The following is a 24,486-nucleotide window of genomic DNA, read 5'->3' on the forward strand; positions in this document are numbered from 1 at the left end:
GCATAGCAAGATCTAGCTAATCCCCCCTCCCCCACAGAGTCACATAGCTAAAGTTCAGGTTCTCCCTCCCCCTATTGGACCAGGTCACATTGTCCAATGGAATCTCCTGGTATTGTTGTGAGAAATTCTTGGTAAACACCTGATGAAGTGTCCTTGGTTCCCACAGCTGGGAACTTGATGTCTGAAGCCTCAGTTCTATCTCCCCCTTCCCTCCTCCCATAATTCATTGGAAGCTGAGAAGCGTTAATAGCTGCGAGAGCAAAATCGCCTTTTGAAGCTTGAGAGTGGCCTTTGGCAGAGCTGCCACCTTGGGAGCAGAGGCTCAATTAGAGAGACTTTCTGGCCTCTGATGAAAAAGGAAACAATAAGAAATCGTGTCTTTTGTTAACTTTCATCATGTCTTCCGTGTAACAAGGAGCATTTCTGTTCTTGCACACCAGATCATCAATCATGGCCATCAGTTTGGCCACCTGAGCCTCTTGTTCTTCCCCTTTGGCCTCGTTGTTGAAAGCCAATATCCGGTTCCCACATTCAGCAACATATTTCCTCAGTTTTTTATCTCTGGAAGATATAAAATTGTTCTAGAGATCGACCGTTCAGGTGATCTTTGTGGGTGAACAAGAGGATTATGTAATTCTTGGCTTTAAAGCCAAAAACCTCTTTGATGAGCTGAGTCACCTCCATCTCCTTCCGGATGAAATAACTAAGAGGCATCACATGCAGAATGACGTGGGGACCCGGGGAGCAAAACTTCACACCCTTGCTCACTTCTGCAGCAATGTCCTCCTGTGGACGTCTGATACGGAAAAAGCCAGGCGTATCAACAACCACAACCTTCCTGCCATTCAGCTGTGCTTCCTCCTTTTGGCATACTTCTGTTACTTGCCCAGCTGACAAACCAAACTCAAAGACTTTTCTTCCCAGAATTGTGTTTCCTGTTGCACTTTTCCCACTTTTTGTTTCACCCACCAGGACAATCCTCCGTTCAGGCCCTGCAACCCAAAGGGGAGAGGAGAGAAGAAGGGGACACAGTCATCAGCATATGGCCATCATAGCCATTTCCAGACCAGTCGCACAGCACAAAACCTGGGATTTCAGCATGAAAAGAGAAAGAGAATCAGCCAAAGGAGAGGCTGCCTTGCAGGGAGGTTGCCAAAAACTCCCTTTCCCCGGAAGACACAGGGAGGTATTTGGGGGGGAGGGATAAAAAGGGCTGCCACCCCCTCCTCACTGCCCTCAAGGCTGACCCATCTGATCCTTCCCCGTGCGCCACCCCCCCTTTTTAGGCAGCCCTTCAATTCTTGGGAGTATCAGGAATGGTGGGGTTGATGTCCAAAGTTGCTGGGAGCTCCACACAGCCAGCTCCATGCTCAAAGGGCCCCTGTTGTCTGCCGCTTTAGCTGCTCCTAATACAGCTCCAGATTGGGTACCCCGCTTTCCCCCCTTCCCCGACCACCCTCTCCTTGGCCTCCCAACAAGTCCTCCAAGGTGGTCTCCTGTGAATTCAGTCCATTATGGGGGATGGGAGGCTCCTTTGTGGGGGCTCTTTCTTGAACCCCCTTCAATCCTGGGAGAGCAGCCTCTTCTGAGGATGCTGATTTGCATCTGTGCCCTCCCCACCTCCCCCCAATTCTGCCCCTTGGGAACTTCCCCTGCCCCATGGCTCTCCTCCCTGAGTGCAGAGTGGGGGACTTTGGGGGTCTTCTCATCCAACCCCCTGCTCAAGGAGGAGACCCTAAATCATTTCAGACAAGTGGCTGTCCAGTCTTTCCTTAAAAATCTCCAGAGATGGAGACCCCACAACTGGTATCAGGCTATTCTACTCTCTCCTCTTCCCCCCCCCCCCCAGTTCAAGTTACCTCAGCAGGCCTCCCTGTGGGACAGACGGAAGCGATCGCCTCGCTCCATTGACCGAGCCCTTCTTGAGTCACAGCTGCACATCGGAATTGGTACTGAAGATTTGGGTGGACATCTTCCAGGGTGAATTGATCCTTAGGGCCTTTTGCCTGGAGACCTTTCCAATTCTCTTCTGCAATTCCACCTGGAAATTGGAGACTGAAGACTGAAGGAGGAGCTCTGCCCTCACCCCACTCCACCCTGAGGCCATGTGAAATGCCCACTTGGGGGTCCTGGGGGTCCAGGAGGGACCAGCTGCAGTTCACTTCCTCCAAAGACTGGACATCCACTCTGCCCACTGATTTTTTGGGATGCCCAAAAGGCCTTTGACAACTTGAAATGGAAATTCTTTACTACACAATTAAAAAACATGCAATTTGGAGAGAAATTTGTGAAGACGGTAGAAACAATATGTTCGATTCAAACAGCGAAAATACTAATAACTGGAGATTGTAGGAAATCTAAAACTTTTCCTACCGGCCCTGTGGGTGTGTCTTGGTGGAGGTCATGTGACTGGGTGGGTGTGGCTATGTAGCCATGTGACTGGGGGTGTCAAAGGAGAGAAACTCGCTTTAACAATGTCCTGCTGGATCAGGGGGTTGGACTAGATGACCTTAGGTCCCTTCCAGGCCTGGATTGCTGTGCTTTTTCAAGGTATCCTCTGAAGCTTCTTCTAGTGCCAGGTTTGTAGTTCTTCCTCCCTTTGTCCCTCCCTCCCTCCCACCCTCCCTCCCTCCTTCCTTCCTTCCTTCCTTCCCTTCTTTCTTTCACAGAAACACCCCCTCCCCCACTGCACAGAGAGCAAAATCTGATCCTCCAGCAGGATCCGAGTTGGAATCTCACTGGAAAAAAACAGAGTTGGGAGGGGGGATTGAGAGTCATAATTGTGTCGCTCCCCACCCCCAATTCCCTTACCTTCTTTGGCTGCCTGCACAGAATTCAGCAGTCTTCCAAAAAGTAGCAAGCCCTCTCCCCAAATTTCCTGAAATGTCCTCCCACTTCCATGTCAGATCTGTAGCTAAATTCCTTGATTTCTGTCCTGTGGAAACTGCCCAACATTGAGGGAATCTGGTGTCCTATCCACCCCTGAGCATATCTGAGAGAGAAGGGACCACTTCCTTCCACTGAGTAGCTCCGTCCAAGACACACCTGCTTTCCACCAGATACCCAGGAACAGCCCTGCCCTCACCCCACTCCACTCCGCTGGCCCAGCAAGTGCCAACTCCGGGGTCACGGCGCTTCTGGGGGTCCTACCTGGTTGGAATCAGGAATCCATGGTGGCAGGTGGCTCTCCTGCTCTCCGTGGCCGCTCCCCTGTTCAATCTCTCTGTCCTTTGAACTGCTGACGGGTTTTATGATGGGAGGAGAGGGCAGAGATTGTAAAACCCTTGCAAGCCATCAATAAATGTGACTGCGAGATTGCATCTCACAGCAGCCAAAAAAGCTAACATGATCCTCAGTTGTATAAACAGAGGCATTGGCTCAAAGTCACATGAAGTCTTAATACAGCTTTGTAAAGCCTTAGTAAGGCTGCACCTGGAATACAGCACCCAGTTTTGGTCACCACGTTACAGAAAAGATGTTGAGACTTTGGGGAAAGTGCAGAGAAGAGCAACTGAGGTGATTAAAGGCCTGGAGGACTGAAACATATAAAGAATGGCTGCAGAATTTGGTTAAGGTTAGTCTAGAGCAGTGTTTTTCAACCTTTTTTGTGCAAAGGCACACTTTTTTCATGAAAAAAATCACGAGGCACACCACCATTAGAAAATGTTAAAAAAATTTAACTCTGTGCCTATATTGACTATATATAAAGTAATTTTCCCACGGCACACCTTACACTATGTCACGGCACACTAGTGTGCCGCGGCACAGTGGTTGAAAAACACTGGTCTAGAGAAAAGGAGGACTATGATTTTATGATTTTATGATTTTATTGAACATTTATAGGCCGCCCTTTTCCCTGAGGGGACTCAGGGCGGCTTACAACGATGGGGGAAGGGAGTGCAAGACAAGACATAAAAGAAAAAAAAAACGTGAGTAAAAAAAAATTAACCATAAAACACAACATTCACTCAACATTCGGGCGGGGTGAGAATAAATCCTATCCCCAGGCCTGACGGGATAGCCAGATCTTGAGGGCTGTGCGGAAGGCCTGGACTGTGGTGAGGGTACGGATCTCCAATAGCGTCGGAGCTGCAACCGAGAAGGCTCTCCTCCGCGTAGTCGCCAGTCGGCACTGACTGGCGGATGGAATTCGGAGGAGGCCTACCCTTGCGATCTGATGGGACGCAGGGAGGTAATTGGCAGAAGGCAGTCTCTCAGATAGCCAGATCCACTACCATGGAGCGCTTTATAGGTGGTAAGTAAGACCTTGAAGTGCACCCGACGATCGACAGGTAGCCAGCGCAGCTCACGGAGGATCGGTGTTATATGGGCGAACCGTGGTGCGCCCATGATCACTCGCGCGGCCGCGTTCTGGACTAGCTGAAGTCGCCGGATGCTCTTCAAGGGCAGCCCCATGTAGAGCACATTGCAGTATTCCAGCCTAGAGATCACAAGGGCTCGAGTGACTGTTGTGAGAGCCTCCCGGTTCAGGTAGGGCCGCAACTGGCGCACCAGGCGAACCTGGGCAAATGCCCCCCTGGTCACAGCCGACAAATGATGGTCAAAACTCAGCTGTGGATCCAGGAGGACTCCCAAGTTGCGGACCCTGTCTGAGGGGTATAAATTTTTCCCCCCCAGCCTGATTGATGGAACATTAGCCGAATTTTTGGGAGGAAAACACAACAGCCACTCGGTCTTTTCCGGGTTGAGCACCAGTTTGTTAGCTCTCATCCAGTCTTTAACAGCCTCAAGGCCCCGGTTCATCACGTCCACCACTTCATTGAGTTGGCACGGGGCGGACAGATACAACTGTGTATCGTCCGCATATTGGTGGTACTTAATCCCGTGCCTCCGAATGATCTCGCCCAGCAGTTTCATGTATATGTTGAATAGTAGGGGGGACAGAACCGAGCCCTGCGGCACCCCATAGGTTAGGGGCCTCGGGGACGATCTCTCCCTCCCCACCAACACCGACTGCGACCTGTCTGAGAGGTAGGAGGAGAACCACTGTAAAACAGTGCTGCCCACCCCCACCTTCCGCAGTCGTCGCAGAAGGATACCATGGTCGATGGTATCGAAAGCCGCTGAGAGGTCAAGGAGAACCAGGATGGACGCATGGCCTCCATCTCTGGCTCTCCAGAGATCATCGGTCAATGCGACCAAAGCGGTTTCTGTGCTGTAACCGGGCCTGAAGCCAGACTGGAAGGGGTCAAGATAGTTAGCTTCCTCCAAGGTACGCTGAAGCTGTAAGGCCACCACCTTCTCAACAACCTTCCCCACAAAGGGGAGGTTGGAGACTGGACAGTAGTTGTTAAGAACTGCTGGATCCAAGGACGGTTTCTTCAGGAGGGGCCTCACCACCGCCGCCTTAAGCACGGTGGGGAGGTGTCCCTCCCGAAGAGAGGTGGTAACAACCGCCTGGATCCAGCCTCGTGTCACCTCTCTGCTGTTGGCAACCAGCCAAGAGGGACACGGGTCCAGTATACAGGTGGAGGCACTCACAGCTCGCATAGCCTTGTCCACATCCCCGGAGGCAACATCCTGGAACTCAACCCAGAGATGGTCTGCCAAGTCATTCCCTTGTGTCTCGGCTGGATCTGCGAGAGTGGAGTCCAGTTCCAATCGAAACTGAGCAACTTTGTCCGCCAAGAACTGACCATACTCCTCAGCCTTACCCTGCAGGGGGTTCCCCGTCTCCCTCCTATTTAGGACTAGGGGTGACATGACAGCCATCTTCCAGTGCTTGAGGGGCTGCCCCAAAGAAGAGGGTGCCACTTATTTTGAAAGCACCAGAAGACAGGACAAGAAACAACAGATGGAAACTAACTAAGGAGAGAAGTAACCTGGAATGAAGGAGAAACTTCCTAACAGTGAGAGCAATTAACCTGTGGAACAGCTTGCCACCAGAATCTGTGGGTGCTCCATCACTGGAGATTTTGAAGAACAGCTGGACAACCCTTTGTCTGAAATGGAATAGGATCTTCTGCTTGAGCAGGGGTTGGACTAGATGACCTCCAAGGTACCTTCTAACGCTATGATTCTGTAATTCTGTAAGGGTCTCCTACTCAAGCAGGGGGTTGGACTAGATAACCTTCAAGGTCCCTTGCAGCTCTATTCTGATTTATTGATTGTAGAAGAAATGGTGCAGGGTCTCCTCCTTCGGTGGGAGGTTGGACTAGATGACCTACAAGGTCCCTTCCAATTCTGTTAATCTGTTAAGTTCCCTCTGTTCTAAAGAAGAAGCCCAACCACTTGAAGAAGTGGATTCCGCTTAGGCCAAAGAGGAAATTGGCACAGGTGGCGGGATCCTGAAGGTATCCAGATTCTGGCGGCTATTAATAAGGGGGCTGTTTCTACTCCCGTCCCTGAATTTTAGGCAGCTGCCTTTCAACTCTGGCTGTTGGACGGGGAAGGGCGGGAGCCCTGCAAATTGTCTTGCAAAGATCAGAAGAAGTGAGCCGCTTATTGTCGCTGGGCGGAGGGTTTGGAGCGCTTCGCTTGGGTCAATCAGGGACTTTGTGGTGTCCCTGAGACCAGCAAGGCTTTGTCTTCCTGATTACCATCTCTCTGGGATGGTTTAGGTCCTACTGGACTGTCCAGAGGCAAAAGTGTCAATGGCAGTCTCGGACAGTCGAGAGCGCACATTGTTTTGTCGTGACGTTGGCTCCTCCTTCATCTGGAGTGCTTCTCTTAAGGACCCAAAAGAGGGGAGGTGTCCACATTGGGGGAGGAACAGGAGAAGGCATGGAAGAGGAATGGCCGAACAACATGTTCTCCTTCATCCCCAGTGGGAACCGGGTGGAGCATCGTCCTCCCCAAATTTGTTCGGGAGACAGACCTGAACTTCCTGCTGCAAATGTGGCTGCCGGACACGTGTCCTTCTTCCTCTTGACTGACCAGGAGACCGGAAGAGAGTCAGTGAAGAGAATCATCTGGAGTGGAGTTGAAGGATGCTAAGAGATGGGAAGGACCCAGCAGGAGCCTCATTTCCATCCAGAAGGACCCCCTCCCTGGACCCAGCGTGAAAAGCTTTGGGGGAGACCTTGAGTTCTGACCCACCCTTGGAGTATCCTCCTTCTCCAGGATGATTGGACCACCTCCCCTTCTTCCCCTCTGACTTTTCATCAGGTTGTGACACACATCTGGTTAGGTTCAGCTTCATTAGTAACTGTGACACACAGACACTCCCAAAAAACACAGCTTGTTTTCTTAAAAAAATAGGATGAGATTTAATAAGATCTCAGTTTGAAACAAATATCTCTCTATCTACTGTATCTCTCTCCCTCTCTTTCACACACGCACGGACCGTGAATCCAGGTTTTCTCCCTGGAAGATGGCATAGAACAGTGGGTATGAGTTCCGTGGAGCAGTTCCGTGGAGGCTAGTATTCCATGGATTGGGGGGGGGGTAGTTCCTTCCTGGGTCCTACGTGTACACAGATGAAGCTCTGTTGAGTTGCGTAGCCCAGTTCCTGGTGGGCCATGGCCAACTGCCGGTCCACAGCCTGTGAGTTGGGGACTCCTGGTGTAGAGGATTATAGAAACAGCCTTGCAGAAAAATTGTGGCAGCTGTTAAGAAAACACGGATTCACCCCAGGAAAACAGGTAAGGGTGAGAAAGAATCTCAAGGCTGCCCTGCCTTGATGCTCTTTGGTGCCAAAGGAAGCAAAGGGATGATGCTTTCAAGATTCTGCTACTATAACCCATATCAGTAAAGTCAAACTCTAATATTCCTCGTGTTATTGGCTTCCCGGCCTGGTTGACCTTGAAAGACTGACAGATGGAGAAGCCCCAAAGAGTCTGTGTTTCCAAAAGGACAATTGTCCAGGTGGTGGAGAATTAGATTGTGGTGCCTGTTGATTTGGGGGGGGGGGAACACAGGATCTTCCAAGGCCCTTGAAGGAAGTCCTGTCATCCAAGAGGAGAAACTGGGTTCCTGAGAGAAGGAATTGGCCGAGGAGGACTCAGATATCTAACTCTGACTTGGGTTCTTCAGAGGTCACATGGCGAGGGCTGGATTAGAACACCCAACAGAAGAGCTGAGGCCTTTGGCAGAGCTGGGAGCAGCCTCTTAATTAGAGAGACATTTTGGTCTCTGATGGAAAGGGAAACAAACAGAGGTTGCGTCTTTTGTTGACATTCATCATGTCTTCTGTGAAACAAGGAGCATTTCTGTTCCTTTCCACCAGATCATCAACCATGGCCATCAGTTCGGCCACCTGAGCATCTCGTTCTTCCCCTTCGGCCTCGTTGTTGAAAGCCAATGTCCGGTTCCCACATTCAGCAATGTATTCCTTCAGGTCTTCACCTAGGGAAGGTATAAATTTTTCTAGAGATTGACCTTTTTTGCAGGTGAACAAGAGGATTGTGTAATTCTTGGCTTTAAGGCCAAAAACCTCTTTGATGAGCTGAGTCACCTCCATCTCCTTCCAGATGAAATAACTCAGAGGCATTACCTGTAGAATGACATGGGGACCTGGGGAGCTAAGCTTCACGCACTTGCTCACTTCTGCATCAGTGACCTTCTGTGGACGTGTGGTATGGAAAAATCCAGGCGTATCAACAACCACAACCTTCCTGCCATTCAGCTGTGCTTCCTCCTTTTGGCATACTTCTGTTGCTGATGAAGATGATGTACCAAACTTAAAGACTTTGCTCCCCAGAATTGTGTTTCCTGTTGCACTTATCCCACTTCCGCTTCTGCCCACCAGGACGATCCTCCGTTCAGGCCCTGCAACCCAAAGGGGAGAGGAGAGAAGAAAGGGACACGGTCAGCAGCGTAAACCCGTAGTTGCCTGTCCTTCCACCCAGGACAGCAGCTTCCAGCCCACCCTCCAGGGCCCAAGACTTTACCTGGGATGCTTCCATGTATTTCCAGACCAGTCGCACCGCACAAAACCCGGGATTTCTGCATGAAAAGAGAAAGAGAATCAGCCAAAGGAGAGGCTGCCTTGCAGGGAGGCTGCCAAAAACTCCCTTTCCCCGGAAGGCACAGGGAGGTATTTGGAGGGATAAAAAAGGGCTGCCACCCCCTCCTCACTGCCCTCAAGGCTGACCCATCTGATCCTTCCCCGTGTGCCACCCCTCTTTTTATGCAGCCCTTCAATTCTTGGGAGTATCAGGAATGGTGGGGGTTGATGTCCAAAGTTGCTGGCAGCTCCCCACCGCCAGCTCCATGCTCAAAGGGCCCCTGTTGTCTGCCGCTTTAGCTGCTCCTAATACAGCTCCAGATTGTCTTCCTCCAGGTACCCCTCTTTCCCCCCTTCTCCAACCACCCTCCCCTTGGCCTCCCAACAAGTCCTCCAAGGTGGTCTACTCTGAATTCAATCCGTTTTGGGTGCTGGGAGGCTCCTTTGGGGGGGCTCTTTCTTGAATCCCCTTCAATCCTGGGAGAATAGCCTCTTCTGAGGATGCTGATTTGCATCTGTGCCCTCCCCCACCTCCACCCAATTCTGTCCCTTGGGAACCTCCCCTGCCCCATGGCTCTCCTCCCTGAGTGCAGAGTGGGGGACTTTGGGGGTCTTCTCATCCAACCCCCTGCTCAAGGAGGAGACCCTATATCATTTCAGACAAGTGGCTGTCCAGTCTTTCCTTAAAAATCTCCAGAGATGGACACCCCACAACTGGTATCAGGCTATTCTGCACTCTCCTCCCCTTCCTCCCCCAAGCTCAAGTTACCTCAGCAGGCCTCCCTGTGGGACAGATGCAAGTGATCGCCTTGCTCCATTGACCGAGCCCTTCTGGAGTCACAGCTGCACATCGGAATTGGTACTGAAGATTTAGGTGGACATCTTCCAGGGTGAATTGATCCTTAGGGCCTTTGGTATTGAGACTTTTCCAATTCTCTTCTGCAATTCGATATTCTACTTGGTAATTGGAGACCGAAGGCTTCCCAATGGCTACCGGATCAATACTGATCTGGAAACTATTTGGGTGCACTTGCTCAATCTTAGGAGGGGGAGGACTTCTGAGAGCAGCTTCTAACTCCTGACGTTCCTTGAGGACCTCCATGGTCATGGTTAAGCTTTTGGTCTCCAGCATCTCTAATGAGTCAAAGAAATCCTTCATGCTCTCAGTGCTCATTTTCAGGAACATTTCAGAAGCAGATTTACAGCCTCCAAGATATTCTTGGGGAGCAAAGAGAGCCGAATGGTTGAATCTGAAGTACAGAGGGATTCCCGACTCATCTTGAGCACATGAGAGGTCAGCCTCCTTGAGGGCCTCCAGGACAGGTGAGGTCACCCCATCTGAAAAGGTGATCAGGAACAGGATGTTGTCATTCAGATCTTTTCCCAACATGGAGATCATGGAATCAAAGATGCATTTCTGGGCGCGAGTTGAATGTTCAAGGAAGGCCTGGGCCACGAAGCAGATGGCATCCACGTGGTCAATTCCGCCTTGGGTGGAGAAAAACTCCAGGAGCTTCTTCTCAACAAGTTTGTCTTGCTCTGCGTCTCTTGGGCCTCCAAATCCTGGAGTGTCAATGATTGTGAGAGAATAGGGAATTCGGAAGCCCTTCCGATGGTTCACCACGTAGGCTGTGACTTCAGATGTCCTGCTTCCAGCTTCACTTCTCTGGGTGGTTTCATGAATGAGTTTGAATCTGAAATTGTCTTCCCACTTGACACCCAGGATATAATTGATCATCCCGTTGATCAGAGTGGTTTTCCCACTCCCTGTTGCTCCCATCACCAGGATCACTTTGTTGGGCACTTCCAGGTTCTCCTTTCCAAACTGGTACATCAGACAGGAGGTAGAGGCATCTGAGGGGACTTTCTCCAGAGGAAGGGCGAACAGTAATGGCTTTCTGTCCTCCACAAGGGAGCTTTCCTGAAGGAAATGGAGAGCTACATTTTTTGCATCTATTTTCTCCAGTGATGTGGAGACCTCCACCTCCTCACTAGGGACACCCAGAGCTCCATTATCACACACAGCCGACACCCGTATTCTATACACCGTCTGTGGCTTCAGACCTTTGATGGAATAAAATTCTGTTTTTCTCCCAGTCCTTTTTTCAGTCCATTGGTCCTTCCCAGCTCCAGCCTCCACCATTCTGTATTCCACCTTGTACTCCTTGACCACAACTCCTGAGGCAACAATGCTGGGACTCATCCAGGCCACAGAGATGACAGAAGATGCTGCAGTGACCATTCTCAATTTCTCAGGGGGGCTGGTGGGAAGGGTCTTTATGGGTGGGCTCAGGTCACTGAATTTACTAAGACCTACCTTGCAACAAGCAGCATACTGGAATAGGAACTCTGTGTTTGGAGGCAGATCTTTCAGCAGGAACATCTCCCTGGGGTCCTGTGTCCTCATGGTCTTCCATTTTTCTTCCCCTGCAACCTTGTACTCTACCAGATAGCTGGAGATTGCAGCTTTTCCATATTTAGCTGGCTGAAACTTCAGCTGAATGCTGTCATGTCTGAGTTCACTGGTCAGCAAAGGGAGAGGTTTTGAAGGCAACTCAAAGTTCTTGCTGACCAGCTCTCCATCTTCATAAAGGTATATAGAGGCTCCTGGGTTGTCCACATCTTGCAGTGAAGTCACAACAAAACGAACCTTCTCAATTGATTGATTGATACTGAAAAAGTCTCTGATGGATTTGGCAACATGGCGAGCATTGCGAATCCTCTCCTTCTCCTCAAACCAGGCCAGGCCTTTCTTGACCTCGGGAGTGGACTTTGTGGACTTAGTCGATTCTTGTGAGAATTGCTCCTGAAGCCATTCCTGTAAACTCAAGAGAAATGGCTCCTCTTCATGTAAAGAGGTGAATACAAAGGAGACCACATATTCATTCTGGGGGTCAAGAACTATTTTTTCCAGCTTGTTCCGAGATGAGATAACTTCTATATTATTAAGAATAGTCAGATAAGATTTGACATAGTTAATTTCTCTTTTCTTGGTGTCCAGAAATTCACGGAGCCTTTGGCTGTTGAAGGGTGACCGTTTGACAGACATCAAGAAGTCCACTAGGGTCCCTTCCTCCTGCCCTCCTCCCCGGATGGAAGGCAACATTCTGGCCAGCCTTTTTTGGAAAGTCCGCCTGTGTTGCTTTAACACATCCTTGAACTGCAAGATCTTCCTCTTGATCTCAGGGAAGGTCTCAGAAATGGGATCAATGGCTAAATCATTGCTTTGCATCTCAATGTCATTCAGTTCCTCCAAGATCTTTTCAGCATCAGAGATCAACATTAGGCTGATCTCACGGACCATCTTAGCTGCTCCAGGGTCCAGCTTGCTCAGTGGGTAGAGCCAGACCCGAACTGGCACAGCCTTCTCCCCCTCTTTCCCTAACATTTTTGGTAGAGTTGTGTAAACCTGCATGGCATCTTGGAAAGTCACTGGATTTTTGTCCAAAGAAAAGTCTCCATGGAACTTGCAATTGAAATTGAGAACATTCTCTTTCTCCTCCTCATTTAGCTTCATATCTGCTTGTCCTGTGATTGATATTTCCTTTGTGAGTGTAGCCTGGAGGTTTCCTTCTATATGTTTTACTGTCTCCATTGAAGAAACTTCTCGGTTGAAGACAAAGAAGGCCTGGGCTCCATAGAGGATGGCGGTGACCACGTGGGTGGCTGTGCCCTGCTCAAAGACGGCTGGGTAAGAGACATTCTGGATCCCTAGGTGGCTCATTGTCAGCTGTTCATACTTGGTGGTGGTTTTGTACTGAAGGGTGACTCTGGCCTGTTGCTTGGACTTCTTGGTATCATGAAGATACTCTGCTGACCCTCTCACATCAATCAGCCCTCCAAGGAAACTGGCCTTAATGGGTTCTGAGATGTCCAGGGCGGAGGCCTTGTCATCTATGCTGTCAGATGCAATGATTTCAGTGGCTGTCTTGGGCTGAGGCTTGATGGTCAGGTCCTTCTGAAGAGAGCTGTAGTCCCAAAGGGTGGTGCCTGCACGGAGCACAAGAAAATAGGAGGATGAATTGAAACCAGACCTTGAAAATACCAGTTATTGGATAGAGAAGCTCCAGAGAGGTGGGGTAATAGAGACATCTTCCCCCTGGAGGGTTCCCCCATTTATGTCCAATCATCGCCAGAGAAACATGGCAACATTTCAAAGGCTTTTGACTGAGTAGAGGGGGATGGGAATTGCTATGCATCTATTGATTTCAAGAAAGATCCAGAACTCCCTGGGGAAACTACATTTTCATGAAGCATTCAGAGTCACCTGCTCCACAACTTCAGAAGTCTATCCCTGAGTTCACCATTCTATGGGGGAGCCTAGACTTCATTTATTAGCTGTTTTCCAAACCATTTCGGTGCTTCTGGGGAGGGGGGGGAACTGTTCTATGTTGGGTAATCAATGCCAGTCCGGCTGCATCCTTGGTGAAGGGTTGGATATGCATTCCCAGCTAGGAGGTCCTATTTAGCTAGCTGCTACTAGCAGGCTATGCACCCAGGAGCTCAACTCTGTCCCTGGGTTGAGGCTGCACATTGATGGCAGTGCCTGTCTCTCTCCCTCCCTCTGTCCTTCCAGAGACCCATCATCCTCTCCTCCCTCTCCTACCTGGGATGAGTGCATCCTTGCGACAGTCGTACAACATCCCCAGCTGGAAGGGGCGGCCCAGGGTGGCTATCTCTCTGATGTCCTCTTCCAGGGCCATGCTCATCTCCTGCAATTGCCGATGCTTCTGCTGCCCTACAAGAGAGGAGAAACATCTGGAGGAGGCAAAAACTGACAGTTGACTCTGTGACGCAGGATGTGGGCAGAAGCCACATTCCCCCCCCCCACTGATGGTGGTCCACGTTCTGGGTTGGCTGAGTAAGAAACACTCCACAGAGACCCTTGGGGTAGGAGCAGCAGTCCCAGAGAACAACTGGTGGCAGTGCAGAAGTCTTTGAGGGGGCAAAATCCCCAACTCCTCAGGTAAAGATCATTTTAATTACATCCTTTTAATAGTATCCTTGTAAACATTGGGCGCCATCTAACAAAATGGTATAGTATAGGTGGTACCTTGCTCACTAGTAGTAACTGTGAGAGGGATCTTGGAGTCCTAGTGGACAATCATTTAAATAGGAGCCAGCCGTGTGTAGCAGCTGCCAAAAAAGCCAACACAGTTCTAGGCTGCATCAACAGAGGGATGGAATCAAGATCACGTGAAGGGTTAATACCACTTTATAAGGTCTTGGTAAGGCCACACTTGGAATCCTGCATTCAGTTTTGGTCACCATGATGTAGAAAAGATGTGAAGACTCTAGAAAGAGTGCAGAGAAGAGCAACCAAGAGGATTAGGGGACTGGAGACCAAAACATATGAAGAACGGTTGCAGGAACTGGGTATGTCTAGTTTAATAGAAAGAAAGACTAGGGGAGACATGGTAGCCGTGTTCCAATATCTCAGGGGCTGCCACAAAGAAGAGGGAGTCAAACTATTCTCCAAGGCACCTGAGGGTAGAACAAGAAGCTATGGGTGGAAACAAATCAAGGAGAGAAGCAACTTAGAACTGAGGAGATCTACTCCACTCTACCCCACCCTACGCTACCTACTCCAGAAAGTCCTGTTGGGGAGTCCACCGGAAGTTCTCCAACTGGACAGATGTGGGGGTGTTTGAGCTCTCAAGACTCCCACATGAACCCTGTCTGACAAACCAATTCCGAGATCTTTTTTAGACCAGAACCACCCTGGAGTTGGGGGAGAAGGGGCAGTGTCTCATCAGACCCAGGGGGAGGCAAGAGATCCCTCGCAGGTCAGAGATTTGCCCTCTGAATCGGAGTGGGGTGGCAGCATGGCAACATGGCTGCAGAAGAAGCTGGCTTCCAGCCAAAGCAACTGAACAGGAGGGTGTGGAAGAGTTCAAAGACCAGTAAGAAAATTCATCTAACCCACAGTCACAAAGCAAAACTTGGAAAAGGCAAAGAATCTTGAGAGCATAAATAATATTGATGGTCAGATTGGGATTTTTGCAAAAAGAAAGAAAAAGAGAAAAGGAAAATGGAGGGTTGAAACACTAGCCCCCCACAAAAGCCATTTGTTTGAAACAATTTGGATAGAAAGGGAGAAAGCAGAGAAGTGAAAAACCCACCCAAACACTTTGGTTTTCGACTTGAAAAGATTGTGTTTTTTAAAGGAGTCTAGAAGTGTGAAGATTTGCTTCATCCGAATGTCTTTTAACTAGCATATCTTAAGCGACCCCAATTAACGAATGGTGGAATGCAACAAGGGAGAAAGACGAAGAAAAAAGCTCATTTTTTTATTAGGAACAATGTCTGCGAAATACAAAAAAGAAATCCAGTGTTTAATACTACATATAATTACGGCGGCAAGGATTGCCTTTGCCCAGAAATGGAAAAACAAATTAATTCCAAGCGAAGATGAAATAATAAGAAAAGTTATGGATTGTGCTGAAATGGACAAACTAACTAAAGAAATCCAGGGAAAAGAAGAATCAGAATTCCACCAGATATGGATAAATGGTATAGGTGGATGGAGGAAAGAAACAAGAATCAATGAAGGAATATAACAAAACTCAAAAATAACAGTTATGAGTAAAATAAGAGGGTTAAGAACGGTGAAATCCAAATGAAATATAATAGAAGGGGAAATAATATAAGGTGAGCGGTATCGATTGATAATTGCTATTAGAAAGAACAGGAAGTTCCTGTTCGTATTGTATTGTGTAAATGTGATGTACGTCTAAGTTTTGTGTGTGTGTATTTTACATGTTTGTTAATAAAAAAAAAATTAAAAAAGAAAAAAAGCACTTTCTCCTCACTGACAACTGATAACCTAATCTTGCCTGTGTGGGAAATTCTAATTAATCAACTGCCATAAATCATAACTTGGAAAAGCAGGAGGAGAAGAGGAAACATACCCGAGTTTGGCTGTATTCAAGCTTGTTCCAATTAAAATATTTTGAGCAGCTATAACTAACGAGAGGTGAAAAGTAGTAAGGGAAAAAATAATAAACAAAATCAAGAACTGGGAAATATGAAGTTTTCTCCCCCCACTTTTTTTCTGCAAAAGATTAAGATGGCTCCAGCTTCTCGCATAAATCATTAAAATCAAGCCTAAATAGAATTCTGAACCCAGAGAAGCAGAAATTTAAAGAAGAAGGCAAAGAAGAATGGGAGAAAGATAATGAATGATCATGGATAGATTGAATTAACCAGTGGAACAGCTTGCCACCAGAAGTTGTCGATGCTTCATCACTGGAGGTTTTAGTCTCTTCTTTAAAAACCTCCAGTGATGGAACACCCACAGCTTCCGGTGGCAAGCTGTTCCACTGGTTAATTGTCCTCAATATTAGGAATTGTCCTCACTGTTTCTCTCCTTGATAAGTTTCCATCCATTGTTTCTTCTCCTGCCTTCTGGTGCTTTGGATCCATCCATCCATCCATCCATCCTTCCTTCCTTCCTTCCTTCCTTCCTTCCTTCCTTCCTTCCTTCCTTCCTTCCTTCCATTACCGGGAAGGAGGGCTCGCTACGTTACAGAGATCCCTCCTTCCGGCCCCTATGACCCCACTCCAAGGCCAGATGGCATGAGTAATCAGGACCCTGGTCTCAGGCTGTTGTCGCTAAATGCCAGGTCTGTAGTTCATAAGGCTCCTCTCGTTCGGGGCTTAATTTTAGATGAGAGGGCAGACCTGGCATGTATTACTGAAACCTGGCTGGGCCTGGAGGGAGGAGTCCCCCCTCGTAGAGATGTGCCCAGAAGGTTTTCAGGTGCTCCATCAGCCGCGAGCTCAGAAAAGGGGTGGGGGTGTGGCCATTGTTATCCGAGAGTCTCTAGTACCTCGTAGGATCCCTGCTCCGGAGCTTGTCGGGTGTGAGTCCCTGCTGGTGAAGTTGGACCTCAAGGGTCAAGTGGGCTTGCTGTTAACGTACCTGCCTCCCAACAGTGTTGCAGCAGCCCTCCCCTCGCTCCTCGAGTCGGTAGCCGAGCTGGCAATTGAGTTCCCCAGGCTTATGGTTCTGGGGGATTTCAATTTGCCTTCACTCGGTGAACACTCTGATGGGGCGCAGGAGTTCATGGCTTCCATGACAGCCATGGGCTTGACCCAAGTAATTCGGGGCCCAACCCACTCGGCGGGTCACACGCTCGACCTCGTATTTCTCTCGGAGCAGTGGACTTGTGACCTTGGTCTGAGGGGTAGTGAGATCTTACCCCTGACATGGTCAGACCACTACCTACTGAGGCTTGACTTTCGGAGACCAAACCCCCACTGTAGGGAGGAGGAACCGACCAGGTGGTTCCGCCCAGGCGACTTATGGACCCGTTGGGTTTTCAGACGGAGCTTGGGGTCATTCCTGATGCTCTCGCCCGCAGTCCGGCGGAGACTCTGGTTGCTGCTTGGAATTCAGCAGCGACAGGGGCTCTCAACCGGATTGCGCCTTTACGGCCACTCGGAGGCAGTGGATCCAGGAGAACCCCTTGGTTTACTGAGGAACTCCGGGAGATGAAGCGCCGAAAGAGACGCCTAGAGCACCGATGGAGATCCAGAAAATCCGAGTCGGACCAAGCACTTTTAACATCCAGCAACAGAGCTTACATCCGGGCAATTAGGACGTCAAAAAGAACTTACATTGCCTCTCTGATTGCTTTCGCTGAGTCGCGCCCAGCCGCCTTGTTTGGGATAACCCGTTCCCTCCTAAATAGGAGGGATATGAGCGATCCTTTGCAAGGCAGAGCTGAGGACTACGTCCAATTCCTCGCGGATAAAGTTGCTCGGTTTCGGACGGACCTGGACTCCAATCCTGCAGAACCAGCTGAGGCACCAAGGGATAATCTGGTAGGACATCACTGGATTGATTTTCAAGCTGTTACCCCTGAGGACGTGGACAAGGCCATGAGAGATGTAAGTGCCTCCACATGTGTACTGGACCCGTGCCCCTCCTGGCTGGTTGTCAACAGCAGGGAGGTGACATGGGGCTGGATCCAGGGGGTTGTTGCCGCCTCCCTTCGGGAGGGGGTCTTTCCCCCTGCATTAAAGGGGTGGTGGTGAGACCCCTCCTGAAGAAACCATCTTTGGATCCAGCCGTTCTAAACAACTATCGTCCAGTCTCCAACCTCCCCTTCGTGGGGAAGGTTGTTGAGAAAGTGGTGGCCTTTCAGCTCCAGCGGTCCTTGGAGGAAACCAGTTATCTAGATCCCTTCCAGTCGGGTTTCAGGCCTGGCTACAGCACGGGAAACTGCTTTGGTCGCGTTGATCGATGATCTCTGGAGAGCCAGGGATGGAGGTCATGCCTCCATCCTGATACTCCTTGACCTCTCGGTGGCTTTTGATACCATCGACCATGGTATCCTTCTGCGACGACTGTGGGAAGTGGGGGTGGGAGGCACTGTTTTACGGTGGTTCTCCTCTTACCTCTCAGACAGGTTGCAGTCAGTGTTAGTTGGAGGGCAGAGTTCGACCCCTAGGCCCCTAATGTATGGGGTGCCACAGGGTTCGGTCCTGTCCCCCCTCCTCTTTAATATCTACATGAAACCGCTGGGTGAGATCATTCGACGGCACGGGATAAAATACCACCAGTATGCGGACGATACACAGCTGTATCTGTCCGCCCCGTGCCAACTCAATGAAGCGATTGACGTGATGAGCCAGGGCCTCGAGGCTGTTAGGGACTGGATGGGGGTTAACAAGCTTGTACTCAATCCAGATAAGACCGAGTGGCTGTTGTGCTTCCCTCCTACTAATTGGCCAAGTGTTCCATCTCTCAGGCTGGAGGGTCAAATACTACGCCCCTCAGATAGGGTCCGCAACTTGGGAGTCCTCCTGGACCCACAGCTGACTTTTGAACACCATTTGTCAGCTGTGACCAGGGGGGCATTTGCCCAGGTTCGCCTGGTGCACCAGTTGCGTCCCTACCTGAACCGGGAGGCTCTCACAACAGTCACTCGTGCCCTTGTGACCTCTAGGTTGGAGTACTGCAACGTGGTATACATGGGGCTGCCCTTGAAGAGTATCTGGCGACTTCAGCTTGTCCAGAATGCAGCCGCGCGAGCAATCGTGGGTGCGCCTCGATTCACCCACGTAACACCTATCCTCCGCGAGCTACACTGGCTACCTGTTGATCTCCGGATTCGCTTCAAGGTGCTGGTTGTCACCTACAAAGCCCTTCATGGTATTGGATCTGGGTACTTGAGAGACCGCCTACTGCCAATTACCTCCACTAGGCCAATAAGATCCCACAGACTAGGCCTCCTCCGAATTCCATCAGCCGCCCAGTGTCGACTGGCAACCACCCGGAGGAGGGCCTTCTCTGTGGCTGCTCCGACCCTGTGGAACGAACTCCCCGTGGAGATTCGTACCCTCATCACCCTCCAGGCCTTCCGCATAGCCCTTAAAACCTGGCTGTTCCGACAGGCCTGGGGCTAAAGACTTGCAGCCCCACTTCGAATGGTATGATTGTTGTGTTTTTAGCTGTGTATGATCTCTATGTTCTGTAACTTTGTTTGTTTGTTCCCCCCCCCCCCGCCCTTGAATTGTGAGCCGCCCTGAGTCCCTTTCAGGGAAAAGGGCAGCATACAAATAAAGTAAATTCAAATTCAATTCAAATTCAAATTCCTCTCTCCCAGCACCCCAATGATTTAAGCACTTTCTTTCGCCCGCAGCACAGCTCAGCCGGGTGAAAGGAAGCACTTTAGTCAGTGGGATACCGGGGGAGAGGAGAGAATGCCTAATCCCCAATACGGAAAGGTCCCCACATTTCAAAAAAGATGTTGAGTTTTTGGAAAAAGTGCAAAGAAGAGAAACTAGGAAGGCTAAAAGCTTGGAGACAGAAAAAGGAGGAACAGCCGAAAAAGCTAACGGAATCCTTTTAACAACCATAAGCGTCTTGGATGAGAAGCAAATCTTCTTCCAAGGAAAACCAGAAAGTCCAGTTGCCTCTTGAAAAAAGCACCTTTGGGATGAAGAGCAACTAAGTTGAGTAAAGGCCTGGAGAACAAAACATCTGGAGAACGGTTGCAGGATTTGGGCTTGGCTAGTCGAGGTAAAAGTAGGACCAGGGAGGACATGACAGCTGGATTCCAGTATCGGAGGGAGGGCCTTCCCCATGGAAGAGGTGGGGGGAGGGTTTCCACCTATTCTCCAAAGCACCAGAAGGCAGGACAAGAAACAATGGGTGGAAATTTATCAATAGCAATAGCAATAGCAATAGCAGTGGACTTATATACCGCTTCATAGGCCTTTCAGGCCTCTCTAAGCGGTTTACAGAGAGTCAGCATATTGCCCCCAACAATCTGGGTCCTCATTTTACCCACCTCGGAAGGATGGAAGGCTGAGTCAACCCTGAGCCGGTGAGATTTGAACTGCTGACCTGCTGATCTAGCAGTAGCCTGCAGTGCTGCATTTAACCACTGCGCCACCTTGGCTCCTGCTCCTCCTTGGCTCCTCAAGGAGAGAGAGAGGACAATTAACCAGTGGAACAGCTTGCCACCAGAGCTTGTGGGTGCCCCATTCTTAAAACGGGAGGTTTTTAAAGAAGAGATTCTGAAGCTAATTGTCTGGGATGGAAATGGGGTCCTCTGCTTGAGCAGGGGGTTCGACTAGAAGTCCCTTCCAGCTCTATTCTTATTGATTGATTGAGTGATTGATTGAGTGATTGATTGAGTGATTGATTGAGAAGAAGGACACAAAATGGACATGCCTTCCCACTTCCTCCTCCCCTCCTCCTGGAAGGAGTTCCTTGACTTTGGAGCTTCTGCCAAGCTCCCCCTGCACTCTGCCCACAAGAGGTTTTTAGTGAAGGAGGAAGGAAAACAAAATGGTTTCTCTCCAGCTCCTCCCATTCTCCCCCTCCCCCACAGCAAAGAGAGCAAAATCTGATCCTCCGGCAGGATCCGAGTTGGAATCTCACTGGAAAAAATTAGAGTTGGGAGGGGGGATCGAGAGTCATAATGGTGTGGGGGTTTGGAAGAAGGTGTCACTTCCTCCCCCACCAATTCCCTTACCTTGTTTGGCTGCTTGTGCAGAATTCAGCAGTCTTCCAAAAAGTAGCAAGCCCTCTCCCCCAATTTCCTGGAATATCCCCCCACTTCCATGTCAGATCTGTAGCTAAATTCCTTGCTTTTCTGTCCTGTGGAAACCATCCAACATTGAGGGAATCTGGTGTCCTATCCACCCCTGAGCATATCTGAGAGTGGAGGGACCACTTGCTCTTGTGTAAAAACACCAAGTAGCTAAGTCCAAGACACACCTGCTTTCCACCAGATACCCAGGAACAGCCCTGCCCTCACCCCACTCCACTCCGCTGGCCCAGCAAGTGCCAACTCCAGGGTCACGGTGCTTCTGGGGGTCCTACCTGGTTGGAATCAGGAATCCACGGTGGCAGGTGGCTCCCTGCTCTCCGTGGCTGCTCCCCTGTTCAATCTCTCCGTCCTTTGAACTGCTGACGGGGTTTATGATGGGAGCAGAGGGCAGAGATTGTAAAACTGTTGCAAGCCGTCAATAAATGTGACTGCGAGGAGGAGCCTAACAAGGAGGAGCTAAGCTCAATTTAAAGACGTTATTAATTCTCTACTTTCTCTTTAAGTATATTTTAAACTCTTCTTGTTAAAGATTTATACCTTGTATTGGTTCTGGGAAGTCAGGGGGGGAAGGCTGGGGGGGTTTGGGGGAGGGTGGGAGGGAGGGGAGTATACTCAGTTGGAGGAGGGGTGTTGGATTTTAAGGTAATATGATTGTATATGTATACTGCTATATTTTCTTTTTTATGTATATTGAAATGGAATTATAAATACCATCAACATAGAATGGAGTTTGCTCAGAAGCTGAAATACACCAAGTGAATTAGAGGAAGAGTGGGAAGCAGAGGAGAGAAGAAAGATAGGAAGAGAGGGACAGGAGAGAGGGTGAGGGGGGGTAAATGAGGTGTATAAGGAGGAGTGGTAAGGGAAGAGAGCAGAAGGAGAAAGGAAGGGGAAGTAGAGTAGAAAAGGATGATGGAGGGAAGAAAGGAGGTAGAGAGGGGGAGGAGAGAGGGGGAAGAAAGTGTCGGATAAGGTATAAATATGGTGTACGGAGAGCAGAAGAGCCAATAACTGTTGTTGGTTTTTTTGGTAGTTGATGGCAAGATGAATTGATGTAATTACTTACATACAACATGATATTGACTATGTAATAGTATACATGTGATTATATGCCATGAAAATGGAAAATAAAAAGAAATTTTATGGAGAAAAAAAACGTGACTGCGAGATGGCATCTCACAGCCGCCGAAAAAGCTAACATGATCCTCAGTTGTATAAACAGAGGCATTGGCTCAAAGTCACATGAAGTCTTAATACAGCTTTGTAAAGCCTTAGTAAGGCTTCAGGCTATTGCTAGATCAGCAGTTCAGCGGTTCAAATCTCACCGGCTCAGGGTTGACTCAGCCTTCCATCCTTCCGAGGTGGGTAAAATGAGGACCCAGATTGTTGGGGGCAATATGCTGACTCTCTGTAAACCGCTTAGAGAGGGCTGAAAGCCCTATGAAGCGGTATATAAGTCTACTGCTATTGCTATTGCTATTGCTGCACCTGGAATACAGCACTCAGTTTTGGTCACCACGTTACAAAAAAGATGTTGAGACTTTGGGAAAAGTGCAGAGAAGAGCAACTAAGGTGATTAAAGGCCTGCAGGACTGAAACATATAAAGAATGGTTGCAGAATTTGGTTAAGGTTAGTCTAGAGAAAAGGAGGACTAGGGGCGACATGATAGCCATCTTCCAGTGCTTGAGGGGCTGCCCCAAAGAAGAGGGGGTCCACTTATTTTGAAGGCACCAGAAGGACAAGAAACAACAGATGGAAACTAACTAAGGAGAGAAGCGACCTGGAATTGAGAAACTTCCTATCAGTGAGAGCAATTAACCTGTGGAACAGCTTGCCACCAGAAGCTGTGGGTCTCCATCACTGGAGATTTTGGAGAACAGCTGGACAACCATTTGTCTGAAGTGGAATAGGGTCTTCTGCTTGAGCAGGGACTAGATGACCTCCAAGGTACCTTCTAACTCTATGATTCTGTAATTCTTAAAGGGTCTCCTACTCAAGCAGGGGGTTGGACTAGATGACCTTAAAGTCCCTTGCAGCTCTATTCTGATTTATTGATTGTAGAAGAAATGGTGCAGGGTCTCCTGCTTCAGGGACAGGTTGGACTAGATGACCTAGAAGGTCCCTTCCAATTCTGTTAATCTGTTAAGTTCCCTCCGTTCTAAAGAAGAAGCCCAACCACGGAAGAACTTAGAACTGAAGAAGTGGACTCCGCTTAGGCCAAAGAGGAAATTGGCACAGGTGGAGGGATCCTGGAGGGATCCGGATTCTGGCGGCTATTAATAAGGGGGCTGTTTCTACTCCCGTCCCTGAATTTTAGGCAGCTGCCTTTCAACTCTGGCTGTTGGACGGGGAAGGGAGGGAGCCCTGCAAATTGTCTTGCAAAGATCAGAGGAAGTGAGGCGCTTATTGTGGCTGGGCGGAGGGTCCTTTCGGGCCTTTTCCTCAATCACGTGATTTCCAGGCAGCGCAGGCGCCCCGAGCATTTTCGCTTTAGTAATAGCACTTAGACTTATATACTGCTTCACAGTGCTTTATAGCCCCCTCCAACTAGTTTTACAGAGTCGGCCTATTGCCCCCAACAATCTGGGTCCTCGTTTTACAGACTTCAGAAGGATGGAAGGCTGAGTCAACCTTGAGCCTGGGGCGAATCGAACTGCCGAACTGCTGGCAGTCGTCAGTCCTCAGAAGTAGCCTAAGCTGCAGTATTGCATTCTAACCACCATGCCGTGGCGGCTCTTTGCCGTTGCTTAGCGGCAGGATATTTTATTTCGTAGCTGGAAGGGCAAAATGTCCAATAGGAAGCACAGTTGCAGTTGACTGGAGAGTGCTGACTCGGGCATGAGGCGACCTACACTGTGATTGGTTGCTGCAAGTACGAAGGGGGGGCCTTTCCCTTTTTTCCCACCTTTTTCTTCTGTGTGTTCATTTTACCTCAGGATGTTCCTGGGTTCCTGACTCTCTCACGTTCTTTCTTTCGGGGTGACGACTAGGGAAGCTTGAATGTTAAGTGTGTGTGTGTGCATGTGCGTGTGCATGTGTGTGTGTGTTTATGTGTACAGATCAGTAATGGCTAACCTTTTTCTCCTTGTGTGCCGAAATCATGCGTGTGCATGCCCACACCCATAATGCAATGCACCCCACCACCCTGCGCATGCGCGAGACCTCTCTGTGCCCCGTTTTGGGCCTAGCATGCCTCCCTGAAACCTCCTGGAACCAAAAATGGGGCACGGGGGGGAGTACCGTACCCCCATGCTCTCCTACACCTCACGCATGCACGCATGACCCCCCCTCCACCCCATACATGCACATGCTTCTCCCCCATGCATGGCAGAGACCCAAAAATCAGCTGGCTGATGGGAGGCATGTACACATGCACGGTGGAGCTTAGCTTGCCAACAGCTCACATGCGAACAGAGAGATGATAGATAGATAGATAGATAGATAGATAGATAGATAGATAGATAGATAGATAGATGGATGGATGGATGGATGGATGGATGGATGGA

At 49.4% G+C, this 24,486-nt stretch overlaps 1 protein-coding gene and 1 pseudogene across 1 annotated transcript; both read right to left on the reverse strand.

Moving 5' to 3' along the window:
• Positions 1-326: 326 nt before the first annotated feature.
• Positions 327-1,011, reverse strand: LOC106555075 (GTPase IMAP family member 9 pseudogene; annotated as a pseudogene).
• A 6,875-nt stretch (positions 1,012-7,886) lies between these two features.
• On the reverse strand, positions 7,887-24,104 carry LOC106547939 (uncharacterized). The gene is made up of 5 exons (XM_087712216.1): positions 24,056-24,104; positions 13,515-13,646; positions 9,678-12,952; positions 8,853-8,907; positions 7,887-8,730 (listed from the first exon to the last, which is right to left on the reverse strand). Exons 1-5 carry the CDS (start codon positions 24,102-24,104, stop codon positions 8,075-8,077), a joined length of 4,167 nt encoding a protein of 1,388 aa, XP_087568342.1. The 3' UTR covers positions 7,887-8,074.
• Positions 24,105-24,486: the final 382 nt, after the last annotated feature.

This window comes from Thamnophis sirtalis, unplaced genomic scaffold (genome assembly GCF_051295495.1).
Source record: "Thamnophis sirtalis isolate CommonGarterSnake01/CBP01778 unplaced genomic scaffold, rThaSir2_p1.2 scaffold_4, whole genome shotgun sequence".
Lineage (NCBI taxonomy): Eukaryota > Metazoa > Chordata > Lepidosauria > Squamata > Natricidae > Thamnophis > Thamnophis sirtalis.

Bases quoted from the DNA above. Each gene is read 5' to 3' on its own strand.
- LOC106547939 (XM_087712216.1), bottom strand. From the start codon at position 24,104: ATGGGTGTGGGCATGCACACGCATGATTTCGGCACACAAGGAGAAAAA. The intron at 8,908-9,677 runs GTAACTTGAGCT...CTTTTCATGCAG, and splicing joins CCACAGGGAGGCCTGCTGAG to AAATCCCGGGTTTTGTGCGG. The intron at 8,731-8,852 runs GTAAAGTCTTGG...TTTGGGTTGCAG, and splicing joins AATACATGGAAGCATCCCAG to GGCCTGAACGGAGGATCGTC.